A 14512-nucleotide genomic window follows, 5' to 3' on the forward strand; every position below is an offset into this window, starting at 1 on the left:
AAGTCAGATATCAAACAGCCCATGACTCCTCCCCTGTGTGAATGTCCTTGTCTCTCTCTCTCCATTGCGTGTGTGGTTTCCATGTCTCTCCTTTCTGTGTGTGTAGTCTGTCCTCTTTCCAGGTCTCCATACTGATGGAGATCGTGTGGCTCATGTCCTCTCTGTTCTTGTTGGCTCCTGGAAGTTGCTTGACATCCTCCTGATCAGATATATGTTATCAATCCATCTATAATTTTGTCATCCTGTTTTCCCATGTTGTATTTCTGTAATTTTGCTATCCGGTCTACTCAATACACACAAAATCTCTTGCATGTCTGTCCATTCTGAAAGAGGGATCTCTCTATTGCTCTTCCTGAGGTTTCTTCCATTCTTTTTTTTCCCCCTTATCCTAATCAAGGGTCTAAGAGGATGTTATATTTCTGTACAGATTGTAAAGCTGCCTGAAGTAAATTTGTGATTTGTGATATTGGGCTATATAAATAAACTTGACTTGACTTGACTCAAAGCAACAGGGAACCCTGTGTCTAAACCCAAAAGTGATACCTTTTGCAGAAATCGGAGAGAAATTGAGCCCAGATGGTAATACTTTCTTCCATCCCTGAAATAGTTTTTCTCAAATATTCAACAAAACTTTCATTTAGTCATAGATAAAAGACTGAAGATGTTTGCTTTGTTTGCAAGAATGGTCCTCTTCTCTAATAATACAAATTTGGTTACAATGGGAAAAAGACTTACTGTATGTCACTAACCTCTGCAGAATGAAATAGAGTATGAGATTCAAATTCAAAATTAGTTTATCAGTAAAGAGCACTTTGGAAATAGGCAATATTACTTCCTCAAGACTGAAAAGATTGGAACCAAAGTCTTCAGCTCAATATTAGAATAGTTGTTGGGAGACACTTTTCTTTCATTTCTTTCTTTCTTCTCTATCTGTACATTGGACAAAACCTCCCATATTAGGGCTTTATGTCTTCTTGCAGTTTTTTTGGGTTTTAATCTTGTGTAACATACTTGATTCTTTTCCTTTTTTCTTTACGTTCATTGCAACAAACCTAATTACACCTCAAGACAATAAGCCCAACACAAACACACAAACAAATTCTGTTGAAAAACCAGCTCATCCTGTTTTGGAGCACAGTATGTTGTCTACTTTACTTAGGTCTGCTACCAGTCTGTTTCAGGAAAAATAAGGGTGCAGTTGGACAAGCACTTGTCCCATTCCTGCTATATATGGACACACATGACACCAACCATCATATTGCTGTGCACTCACAAACTCACATTTTTACAGTAGTAATATACTCTTTTGGGGTTTTGTTTTTTGGGGGGTTTTTTTTGTTTTGTTTTTTGCTTTGTACTGTTTGTTGTGCGGTTGTATGTTTTGATTGTGGGGGACTACAGATGCAAATTAGCTTCGAGCTAACTCCGGTGCAGTGCATCTTTAATGTTTAAAACTTCACACTGCCCCAATCAATAAATCAAATCAATTCAACAATATATTCTAATCAAATTGAGTACAAAAATTAATACATGAATGACCACTGCAAATGCCAATTGTCCAGTCAATGATAAACTGGACAAGGCTTGTCACTAATGGCAATGTGGTTAAAGTGTTACAGTATTCTGAAATCCAAAAACGATCTTTTGAAAAAGTACTACACAATAAGTAGTATTATTTTCAGTCAGATATCTGTTTGTGCAGATTTCTTGTGTTATTCTTTGTTAACATAATATATAATATAATAATATTCTGTGATCACAAGAAAAAAAAAGAATATTTTTTCATCATGAGACAAAAACAAGCTTTTTATATCAAGATTTTGTTGACAAATGTTGATAAGAAGTATGCAATTGGCAGGTATCTGCTTCACATTCCTCTGTTTGTGCTTCTGCTTCTGTTTTTTCATGCCCAGCCTTGAGAATAAAGGTTTTCTTTAACCTTGCATTTTGGTCTCTGCATTTGGGTCCACCTGCTCCCCAACTGTTACAGAAGGATCCAACCAGCCATGGTCCAAGCTGAGACCGACCTGCATGCTGTTCCTTCCACACCAGCCCTTCCAGCTCAGATGACTCTGTTTGAGTTTTTCTGCTATCAGACATCCAAGACTGCAAGCCATATTTCATCTAGCCACCAGCATATTGACCACCAACCATTCTGACCAGCTTCTGTTTTTTCCTGCCCAGCCTCGAGAATAAAGGTTTTCTTCAACCTTGTGTTGGGCCTTGGCTACAAGTTTGGCTATCAGCAATAATTAATGATTGTCAAAGATAACTATTAATTATTAAAATCAATAGAAATTATCAATAGAAAATCAATACGCATTAATAACCGGGCACCACCCTGGAGTCAGGGAAAAATATTTCCAATTCAGTCTCAAAATTTACTAAGCTATCAATTTGAAATTCTGATTAATAATTAACTTAATAACTGTAACCAAAATTACCATAATAATAGCCAGTTAAGGTTGAGGGATTTTGGAGTTCTTTGCAAAGCAGAAGTTGGCAAAACTCATTCTTGTGCAACATTAAAACAGACAGCATGTATATCAAAAAGCATTTATTAAGAAAAGGTAAAAGAGCAAAACACACAACATTAATCTAGCTAAATGTACCTATATACAAGTGTGTGTATGTGTGGGGAAAACAATAGCAAGATGGCTTAAGTCAAAGATGGCATGCACACACAATAGGGCTGACAAAGAGAACTACACAGACAAAAGGCCAGACCATGTGATTTCTTGAGACCAAGTGTGCTGCCAGAAGTGTGCAAAGTTGGGTTTTAAACCTCTTAACTGTGTGGTTCTCTGTTTAAGGCCATTTGGTGAAGGCTAAAGGTGTCAGGTTAGGAAGAGGTTAGTTGCATGCAAGGCCTAGTTACCTGAGGTAACGTGTGTTAAGCATGCTAACATTAACCTGGCAGTGTGACTGTGCAATAACCTGACCATCACAAGAAGGACATCACAACAATAGTTCAATGAATAACCTTAGCCAAATTAATATTAAAATGTACAGTACTTTGATTGAGTTAAACATTCATGCTTAGCCGTGCTATGCTACACTATATGTTGCTAGTGAGTCAGGCTGAGAAGAGTTTGGCTCCAAGGGGCCAGTGAGACCCAACACTTGCATTTCGGCCTCTGCATTTGGATCCACCTGCTCCGCAACTGTGACAGGAAGAGGACCTTTTCAAGGAGTATGGTGTAAGTAATTCAACATCTTGAAAAAAATTAAATCCACACTGAGCACAGTGTAAACACACAGGGTAGAAAACTGCTCCTGCACTGCCCCCTGGTGGTTCAAATTCTTCAGCATATTGCATTCTGGCAGGGCAGATCACAACCCTGGTATCAGCCCGCAATGTACTGAGCACTTCCATTTTCTTTAGAAACTGAAAATGTGTTTGTTAGTATATTATTAAAGGTGATTTCTAGTTTATCACAACTTGGGTTAGATGTGTTAACTAAACCTTTAGTTTGGCTTTAAAACTGAAAGTGAGTGCACCCAAAATCCTGGCTATAAAACTGTGCACACATAACTAGGGTAAGTATGGTATGTCAAAGCTGATAATTATTGAATTAAAATATAAAAATTAATTTTACTGTTTTCCTTACTTTTCACTTACAAATAAGTTTCTTGACCCACCTTGGTTTACTGATGTTTCAGAGTTTTCAGATCTCAGTAATTATTGAATAGCATATTAAGTTATTTAATAATTAGGAATGATGGAAAAAAACTGCAAAAATAAGACCAAAGTTGTGATAATCAGTAATTTCCCTTATATGGAAACTAGAAACTGCTTTAGACAGCGAACTTGTGAATAAGTTGCAGGCATCAATTTTGAGCCATTGAAAACCCTCTTAGAAATCTATTTCAGTAAAGCAGCCCAATATGGTCATAGAATAATATTTTATTTATGTAATAAATAAAAATATGTTAAAATGTGTTATCTTACCATTATTAGTGTAAATCAGTTTAAGTTATTTGATAGTTATTTTTTGTCACACTTATTGTTTCTTTAGCTCATTTGATGAGTTTGTGTGTGTAAGGGTTAAAATAGAATAAAGGATGGCTCCATTGATCAACTGAATCCACTAGTCTAAAAAGTCAGCAGTATTCATCCAAATCATTATCTCTAACACACTAACCTTCTTATGTTTATTTACAAGGACATGGAAGAGTGAAAATTCCCATCATCAGTGACCAGTCCACCCCAGGATCTGGACAATTTACATTTGTGGTGTGTTTTTTTTTTTTTTTAAAGATTTAAATATCATGTGTTGAAATACAGATAGTGCAGTGCAAAATAAAAGTTAACTGACTAACAATTTTGTTGCTGAATGAACAACTTGTGTTCATAGTTATGGTCTTTAAGTACATGATACTTAAATATTTCTTTTGAATATTGTTTAAAAACTAGTAATTATTATGAATAACCAACTTAAGTACTTTTGTTTATGCTGCCAATTATTAAGTACCCAGTAATTAAAAATACCTTTGATTGCAGGGGAAAAGCTAATTCCCCTAACTCATTGTAGTTTGTTGGTTCAACATAATTTCACCAGAGGTTGTCATTTGTTTGTTGTTTTTTGTTTTTTTTGTTGAGCCAAAACAATTGATTTTAGAGTGTGGTAGAGGTGTATATTAAATATTTATTTGTATATTCTGCATTAACAGTAAAGGCAAATATCAATATAGTTACATTAACGACTCTTCCATCTTAAAAAGGCTAAGTACTCAGTAGTGTTGGGCTGGAGGAATAAAATGAAGCAGCTGCTTTATTATTGGTATCAGTATTAAAGCTGCATTAACAAACCAAACTGTTTCACTGTTTTCCTAACTAATCATCAAAATTAAAGTCTAGTCTACCTGATAAAATTTGTGTTGGATCAATGACCTCTTGGTCAAAGATGATCATACTCATCGGTAGAGTGATAAATTGAGCAACATATTTTTAAAAGCTGTATATGCATGTCAACTATATAACCAGTGTAAAATAGTGCAAAACATATGGTTAGAAACAACAACAAAAAGAAAACAAAATGTCAGTAAATTGACAAATCCTGTAAATTTGAATAGACTGACTCATTAAACCCCTCTCTCTGCACTTGAATCTGCAGCAGTCTACAGTTCAGCCATACTGGATCATGGGGTGGTCACTCCAGGGAGGCAGGTTGGAGAGCTTCTCCTCTGTGGCTGTTTCTATGGGCCAGCCCCAGGCTTTAAAGAATCCAGACAGGTTCATCTCCACAGTCTGGGAGAAAGTCTCAGCATACAGGTTCATCTTTCCTTTGTTGTCTTTGGGAAAGTTGCTCATCTTGTGGTAGGCAGCAAACACCTTCTTAAAGGCATCCCAGCCAAACTTTTCCTGGAGCTACATGGAAGGAGAAAGAAGTAGAGGGGTGTGTGAAAAAGAAGAATTGCTGTCTCTCCATTTTCATCCATCTATATTTTTGTTGTCTGGTGTGTAATGAGCTTTGTTAAACCCTCACAGGGTCAGATGGGACTAGAGTCTTATTTGCATTCATGTTTGCCGGTGTGTGATCCTGTTTAAAAAGTGACTCCAGTATGATCCAAACATAGTTTCTCTGCAGAATGTAATATACAGCAATTCCCTCTCACCTGCATATATGTCTCCAGGGCGACCCACATGTGCCAGCTGCTGAGTTTCTTGCCCCCCTTAGCATACTCCTCTGCTCGACGGTTTCGCTTTTCTGAAGTCATATTTGGATGAGCCTGCATTGAGCAAGACAAAAGTAAGGGATTGTGAAAGAATATAATCCCATTGAAATGCTAAATATTTTTCTCAACATATGATAAAAAGGAGGAATTGTCTTTTGTGGTGTCTACTGATAGAAAAATGTGTCATAATACATGTTAAGAACTGTTTTTTCTAGCTATTGGTCTCATTTGTTTTGTCAAAAAAAAAAAAAAAGGATTTACTCCACCTTTGCCCTGTTGATCCCCAGCACCTGTTCATGCACATACACTGACCAGAGATTGCATGTACACTCTGTGGTGTGAGATGGGAACTCCCAGCAGCCTCTCTGTTGGTTGTGTCCAAGCTCATGGATGGGGCCCCACAGGCCTTTATCTTGTTCAGTGCTGACCAGCTCAGCTGCTGTAGCCTTATGTGCCATGATGGGATAACCTGCATGCATCCAACCTGAACAGAGGAAAATTAGAAAAAACAAACAGTGTTATAGCAATGAATCTTTATGGTTTCATAGCAATGGTACCGTAACATTATAGAACTTCACATTGTAGTGTAAGTACATGCAATGAGAGCAAAGCAAAAAATGCATGCTTCATATTACCATGTGTTGTTACAAAACTTCTCAGTCAATTTATAATTTTAAAATGTAAATGTTGCAATTTTGAACCAAAAACATTGTCATTGTCAGTAGGTTATGCATATGATGTCTTCTGATGTCCCTAAGAGTTATAATTTATTTTAATTTATTTTCAGTCTACTGTATATGGCAAACACAATATTCTAAGCGCATCGGTTAGCACTTTTGCATGGACTTGGCATGTTATCACAAATTCTCTCTGGGTTTGGTGACTTGGAAAATCTAATTTGCCTGTAGAAGTGAAATGTGAGCGTGAATGGTTGTCTGTCTATATATTTTAGCCCTTTAATAGACTTTCGACCTGTCCATGGTGTACGCTGCCTCTTGCCCAGTGAATGTTGGGACAAACTCTATCTCGCTGTGGCTCTCAATGGGATAAAGCAAACAAGGGCCGAGACACATTTACCATGGGAAATTTGCACATCTGCTACAAATCGCTCTTTGCGAGGAAATTTGTGTGGTATGACAGCCAGGTCAGCGATCCCTCTCATGATGGCGTCCCAGCGCGCTGCCAACTCATTGGGGCGATCCAGGTTCCGAACAACATCTGATGGTACAGTCAGGATGATGTTCTCAAACTCCAGCTCTGCCCAGGGTGAGGGAGCTGTGCGCAACAAGGACCAATCAGCTGGTGTTGTCACGCCTGAAAAGAACAAAGGGATGAGTGTATCCAGAACTGAGTATTAAATTATTACTGTGTCCTCTTGTCAAGAACTAGGTTTCCAAGAAAACATCTTTACAATGACTGGCTTTCGTTAATAGCTAAAGTCCTTAAGAATGTACGGTAGATACTAGATTTATACTGTAACTATAACTACTGTAAAACAATGATATTATAGAGAAAATCATCATCATGGTAGCCAGGCTGCAAACAGGTCCACGAAATACGGATGCAAATTATATAAATGCCTATAATCCAGAAAGGACTGTGTGGAGCACAAACAGAGAGTATGGGCATCCATTCAGCACCATGGCCACAATCTGTTGAAAATCCTCATCCATTCTTTCAGTAGTTTGTTTAACACCAACCATGTCCCCTGTAAGACTTAACAGATAATGTAGTACAAAGCAGGGCACATGCAGATGCTGTTGTTTAGCAAACCTTGTACACTGACTTAGGGCAGTAGTTAAATTGTTACCTGGATCTATGTTTGAGGTACCCTTTCATAAATTGAAATTATTTTGCTTGAATTGTCCCAACATCAGTTATGTTTGATGTGAACTAATGAGATTGCTTTAAACAGGATATTCCCAAGAAAACGTATTCATCCCCTACTACACTGGATAAATATCACTACATGTCTTCCATTGACCCCATGAGAACATACAAACACTACCGTTCACCCACAACAGACTCACCAGATTTATAATATGGTGCAGGTACAGCCATTTGCACTATGACCTCTACCCCCTCCACCTGGGTTTTGGGTGGGGCCACCAGGTAGATGAGTCCCCCCCACAGGTTCCACACCTGCATCATCTCTGTGGTAACAGGAAATCGCTCATGAACACAGGGTGCTCTCTTCAACTCTGCAGCGTTGAGATAGTCTGTTTGACAACCTATCTGGATCTGAAGAAAAGATGAAATATGTTATATAAGTACAGTTTGCACTAGAAATAAAAGGATTCAAGGCTGCAAAGATGGATAGATGGATATGGCAACAACTGCAACAAACTGCATCCAAGGACTGAATGACCTGAGAGGACTGAATGACTTGTACTATCTCCCACAAAGTAGTTTCCTCCTCTTAATTTTGGGATAATTTATCTCTGGGGGGAATGGACACCTGGGCATTAAAGAATGGGCAGATGGGGACTTAGAACCAAAGCAGCTTCCCAGATGTTTTGGTGATATTACGCTCCTTAGGGGACTGCAGTGAACAAACAAGGCCAGGACTGGGTAGGAGAAGGTGATGGGGACAGATGTTGACAGTGGTGCCTGCTCCACAACATGTAGGGGGCGCAGCCTATTGCAGCCACATGGAGTGAGGCTGGGCTATATATTGGAGGTGGGGCATGCTGCCACTGCAGGGTTTGGGCTGGACTAGGAAAGATGTTAGTGGCAGAGCCAAGCAGCTGCTGGGGGCAGGTGCCTTCTACCTCTGCAGGGTGTAGGGCTGGACCTCCACTGAGGGCAGGGACATAACATATACATACATATATACATATAAACCCACTAAGAAACACATTGAAATGAATAATTATTTGATTTTTGTACAGTACCTTCCATTCCTTGTTGACAATCACTGCTGGTATGGATATGTAGGTCTTCATACCAGGAGAGAGGTAGAGACCTGTACTGATCCACTCCTCCCCTCCTGGCAGACACACACATGCAACACAGCAAAGGTTATACTCATTGATATTAAGACATTTAAAATCTACAAGACATATTTCCCTTTCTCCTTCTTAACGATGTCTGACGATTAATTCAATGTAATAGCACAAGCATTACTGCAACATATTAAACTTGTGCATTGTTTTCAAAGTGTGCACATACTGTATATAGGTTGAATAAAAAACAGTTCACATATTTGTTTATGATAATGAGGTCTGACCTGCTGTGTTAGCATTGATTTTGATCCTGTGGTTATAAACAACTGGCATCAACGGGTTATGCTTGATGAGGTAAGGCAGGAGGTCATCAGGATCTGGGCAAACCTTATATACCTCTGCCCCCACGCTGAGGAGTAGGTGGTCTTTGGGACTCTTCACAGGGCAGCTATCACACACCTTGAAAGAAAACAACTAGTGAATATCATAAAAGAGGTTGCTCTAACAATTGGATGAGAATAATAATCATATACAATGGCTATGGTGTACAATATGCTTTGGCACATCTCTGTATCACCAAAAGCCACCAAAGCTTCGTGTTGTTCCACTTGAATATACTGTATAAATTGTTCATGTTATTTTGTCTACTCACTTGAGGCATGTCTGAACTCTTTAAGATGTCAGTGAGGGTGGACACCACCTGTTTATAGGAGGAGCAGTCATGAGCCTGCATGCGCAAGTAGTTGGCACAGTCCTCGCCCAGTTTTTTAAGGCATTTCTCCTCATGCTCGGTAAGTTCCTTCCCCTTGGTTACATGACCAGCAAAGCGGCCCAGAAGGTGGCGGAAGTGGTAGGTGTCTTTGATGGCCTGGCTGGGCACAGGGGCCTTGTAGCAACCTCCTCCAATTGTTGTCCCCAACAGGCTCAAGCCCATTTTGTTCAGGATCTTGTTCCCTGAAAGTACAACCAGTATTTTTTGGTTTCAATCCCCAGAAAGCCCAAATTTGGTTGTGATATTCAGATAATTTTAGGTTTAAATTTATGCAGGTCAGTTTATTATTTAAAAAGCAGTAATCTTTTAATAACCAATTTGTTTATGTTCTTTTGCCTCTCTGTGACATCACACCACCTCTTCTGCATTAGGATATTTTCATTTTGTATGTTTGCATTTCTTATTGTTCCCCACCTGCCCTCATGATGCCCTCAGTGTTCTCCTCTGCTTGCCTGACTCCCTCATCCGCTGCAGTTCATATGATTAATTACCCTCCATTGTGTGCTTGCTGTATATGTACACCACCCGCCTATATATACTGTGCATTCCCTCTGTGCATTCACCTTTACCAGAATGTATTGTCTGCCCTATCTTCTTGCCTTCCTGCTGGTTGTCAACCCCTAATGTTTTATTTTCAGTTTAGCTATGCATCTTCATGTCTGCTTTTTGGGATTCTACCGCAGCTCAGCCCTTAGAGAAAGCTCTGGCCCAAATGACACCTGTCAGCCCCATCTAACCCGATGTACTGGAGGTGACAAGTTCTGCTTTGGACTGGTTCCACTTCAACCTCAACAGTGCAGTTCCTGGTTCCTGTGCCTCATATCGCTATGCCCATTCTTCAGACCCCTATACTTTACCTACAAATTCTAGCAGTCATTCCAAGCAGCATGTGACATAGGCTTCTTGCGGTTGGTCACTGAGCCAGCAATACCTATGATGAGTCAGTCAGAAAGCTTCTCTGAGCTCTGGTGAGCATAATTTGTGGGCCTTTGGCATGACATACTCCATTGTTCTCATAAACAGCCTGAACCCAAAAAACTCATATCACCTGGGTCACTAGTTCCCCAAGCCTTTTGCATACCAATCTCCCATTTTTCTACTGTTGCCCAATGCTCCAAACCTGATCCAACCTCCCCTTCACCCCAGTGCTCATACGCTCCTGCTGTCACAAACAAGACTTCTCTGCCACTGGGCCACTGTTTACATTCAGCCACCAGCTTAACTTGAAGTTGGTAAAAGTAGCAAATTTCCATGTTATACGGGATTATTGTGGCTGTTTGCTGCTGTGGGCTATTGGAACCCCTGGACCCAAGTAAGTCATATTTTCTGGGCCAGGACTGCCCAGTTCCCCAAGGGGCCCACTCTACAGTTTCTGTACAATTGCCTAGTGCTCCTGCCTCCCTGCTGCTCAGCACTTTGGCTTCACTTCAAATAATGTTTCCATTCCAACAGCCAGTTTTGCTTGAAGTTATCCAACCAGCAACTGCTGATACTGGTGTATCCCTATGTAATGATTCTGTAGTTTCCTGAGTGTTCCTGAACCTGAATGTATGTATTTGCCAGTGTGTATGTAGTAGTTTTGAGTTGTGCCTGATATGTGGAATCACCTAGTACATTATCACACCAACATGCACATTTAGAGAGTCAGCAAGCATCATGTTATATTATCATGGGATGAACTGGGCAGTATATAATCAAACTCTTGTGGTGCATTATCATACCTGAGAAATCTGTCAATGGATTCTGCCCATGGTGTGTCTGAGCCCAGTACCAGGCATGCCCACCAATCAGCAGGCCTCCCCCCTCTGCCACAAAGTCTTGGATTTCCTCCACATGTTGGTCACTGTATGCTGTACACACAAATACACTTAGGTCTTTCCTGAAGTTTGTCTTCTCACACTTTAACCCTGATTTTCTGAGAATGTTGAGGGCATGATCCGGCACTACACCAACAACCCCCTGTCGACCTTCATCCAACCAATGAATGACATTGTTCCAAAAAGGTGCCAGCGTCTGTGATAAAGGGAATTATTGCAAGATAGGCAGTAGTTTATCAACAACACAAAAAATTTGGCAGATAAGCACAAATCTCATTAATTACCAAACTGCAGATAGTCAAATACTGGTGGCAAGAAGTATATGTAACAAAATACAAAGTAATCATATTTGCTGTCTGAGATCATTACTATCTATGACATGATACCTTTTATACCTAGATTATACAACACCCACATGAACAAATTCTCGTAATGTGCTCAATTTTGACTAAGACAGATTTTTATTCATTTAATGAAATTCTAATTCTAAAACCAATTTTAAATGTAGACTTTACCTCTCGTCCCAGAAATCCTTCATGTGACACAACAATGACCCGTCCCTGCCCATAATAGGCTCCTGCCAGGAATGCCCGCCCATCACCTGTTGTCCCAATGGGAAAGGCTAGTGGGCCATGAACCAGAACCTCAGAAGCTATTGCTCCACCCTGGATGTCAAACTCTGACACCTCCTGGAGTAAGAACTCCAAGTCGTCCTCAAAATCTTTACCAATACTTTATTAGACAAGAAAGAAAAGGAGATGGAAAGAGCGGTGCCTAATATGAGATACAGTGTATTAGTGTATTAATTATTCATTATAAATAAAAACTAATTTTTATCAATCACATTTTTAAAATCTTAAAATCTTTTAAGTACATTAATGCATAATACATATAAAATATGTATTACAATTATTATAATAAATGAAATGAGAGAAGTACAGTATTTACTCACACTACAGCCATCCAGGAGGATGGGATCTGAGGGTAGACAGGCAGGCACTCTACGTCACCCAAATGCTCAGAGAAGTAGATCCCTGCCACACCAGACACCTTATTCCCTATGAATTGAAGCAGCGTGTTTTCCTTAGGATGATCTGCAGCCCAGCTCCATGCCTGTCCGGCTATCAGCACTCCTCCTCCAGCTTTCAGAAACGCCACCAGCTGCTTTGCGTCTGCACCCACGCTGTAGGCATCTGTCACATACACGCCAACCTTGAGATTGTCACTAAAGGCCTCCACAACTTTGGCTTGGAAGCTGGATCTGCTGAGATTATCAGCAACTCCCTTGACGTTCTTTTGGACCCCCACAGACAGGTTTTCAGATCCATCTCCTCTCAGCCAGTTCAGAGCGTTCTCTACCAGAGCAGGAAAGGTGGTCAGGTAACCCTCATGACCCAAGACCACAATCCTTCCACGGCCGTACAGAGAGGCAGCCATCAGGACCTGGCCTCGGCTGTTCATTGCTAAAGGAAAGGCATGGTCTCCGATCAGAACCAGATCACTGGGAACACAGGGACCACAGAAGTCCAGCTCTTTCAAGCCTCTTGTCAGGGACAAGTAGGCCCCTTCGTGGTGAGTTTGGGGGGGCTTGGTGGTCATGGTAACAATGATCAATTCTCTGAAAGTTGGGTGGAGAGCAGGATGGCAGAATCTGTCCTTTGGGAATACAAAGAGAGACAGAAATAAAAACAGCTAAAGTACAATTGATGGTTAATGTGTTACACATCTGTAACAATAAAATTATAACAACAAAATGTTAATGTGCAGCTCTCCACCTGGTACCACCGAGGCCCAAGAGGAGGTTTTAATTACAACCAAACACTAGAAGAACAAAGTGATTTTCTATTTACCTTGAAGTTAAGTTGGCTTTCTGTTTGTATTATTAAACAACAGTATTCCAAAAAGGCAATCCACCAAGGACACTATCTGACAGGAGAGAAGAGGGAGTATAAAGGAGAGCAAGAGAGGGAATGAGTATTTCAGCGGAAATGACGACCAAGATCAAATATTAGTAGACAGTATGGACAACACCCTCCTGCCAACACTCTCTGTGTGTGAACAGCATAATGCTTTACACATGCAGTTTTGGATGGAGATACACCCTGGCTGTGAATGTACAAGAAACTTGCTTATCCAGTTAGCTTAAGTCAATATTTGTGAAAGTTAAGAACACAGCAAAACATTTGGAATATTAAATAAACCAGTTAGCACATTTGTGTTTTTGTTTCTTAAACAAACTTTTTTTTTAAAAATCTGTGTTTACACTTTGTGATATATCCTGGTTTGGAAAAGTAACTCTGTTTACAAGTAGCTGCAATCCAGAGAGGAATTAAATATGTACACAAATGTGACAGAAACAGGATTAGGAAAACTAAAATTAGGAAAAAATAATTCACAAGATCAGTCAAAATAATCACTGCCAGTAGAGGGCTGTATCCAAAATGTCAATTTGTATTCATTTGTAATGGCATATATGTAAGTATTATGCGCATTTTTTGCATCTTTTTTTGACATTGCATAGGCAGACTAAATGATTAGTCGATCAATCACAAATCAATTAACTGATGATGATTTATGCCTATAGATGAAGTGCATCACAGCCTATTTTATTTTTGTTTAGACCATCACCTCATCTTTAGTGTCTGTGTTGTCTGATTTTCAAAGACATTTAACACATTAAAAGTGTCAGTTATAAAGGTATAAAAGTGTCATGAAGATATAGCCTATAACAATGTGATATGCAGCCTCTAAAGCAAATAAACTTGAGTACACTTCTAAAGAAAGCTGGTTTCTCGCACTACCCTGCATCAGTAACAAAACCTAGTCATCCTGTTTTAGGCTACACTTTATTAATCTGTTTCTCATCAAAACATTAGACATTAAGTATAATAAAGAGGAAAGGTGATAAACAGGTATATTTCTAATAAGACTGAATCAGTGCGAAGAGAACCATTTAGCTCAAACCATGTATGAAAGTAGCTAATTTACCATCTATTCCTATTTCCTCCTAGTCTTAGTTTCTTCCTACTTTTTCCTACTTGTCCGACTGGCTGGTTGGACAAGCTAATAAGTGACGCACCCGTTTACTGTACTGCGCAACGTTCAAAACCCAAACTCCTTAAAATGTAACACTCGTGTAATTACCAAAAAAAGACATGAAGAAAACAAACCGAATCTGTGGTCTTCCGTGAGATGACACGCGTCAACAAACCATGTCACAGGATTGTGATGGAAGGCGGACTTGTGTGTGGTATCCCGGAAAATTTTAAGATAAGAGCGGAACCTAAAGCGGAGCACGT

The 14512-nt window shown here is 39.7% G+C and overlaps 1 protein-coding gene across 1 annotated transcript; it reads right to left on the reverse strand.

The window, feature by feature from the left end:
• Nucleotides 1–4629: 4629 nt before the first annotated feature.
• Nucleotides 4630–14482, reverse strand: LOC121898419 (TRPM8 channel-associated factor homolog). Its single transcript, XM_042413470.1, has 13 exons — nucleotides 14384–14482; nucleotides 13064–13139; nucleotides 12166–12869; nucleotides 11729–11945; nucleotides 11118–11409; nucleotides 9277–9578; nucleotides 8909–9083; nucleotides 8574–8668; nucleotides 7710–7920; nucleotides 6757–6993; nucleotides 5946–6163; nucleotides 5620–5733; nucleotides 4630–5371 (listed from the first exon to the last, which is right to left on the reverse strand). The coding sequence occupies exons 3-13, from the start codon at nucleotides 12810–12812 to the stop codon at nucleotides 5129–5131; spliced, it is 2751 nt and encodes a 916-aa protein (XP_042269404.1). The 5' UTR covers nucleotides 12813–12869; nucleotides 13064–13139; nucleotides 14384–14482; the 3' UTR covers nucleotides 4630–5128.
• Between the last annotated feature and the right edge of the window lie 30 nt (nucleotides 14483–14512).

Source organism: Thunnus maccoyii, chromosome 6, assembly GCF_910596095.1.
Source record: "Thunnus maccoyii chromosome 6, fThuMac1.1, whole genome shotgun sequence".
Classification (NCBI taxonomy): Eukaryota; Metazoa; Chordata; class Actinopteri; order Scombriformes; family Scombridae; genus Thunnus; species Thunnus maccoyii.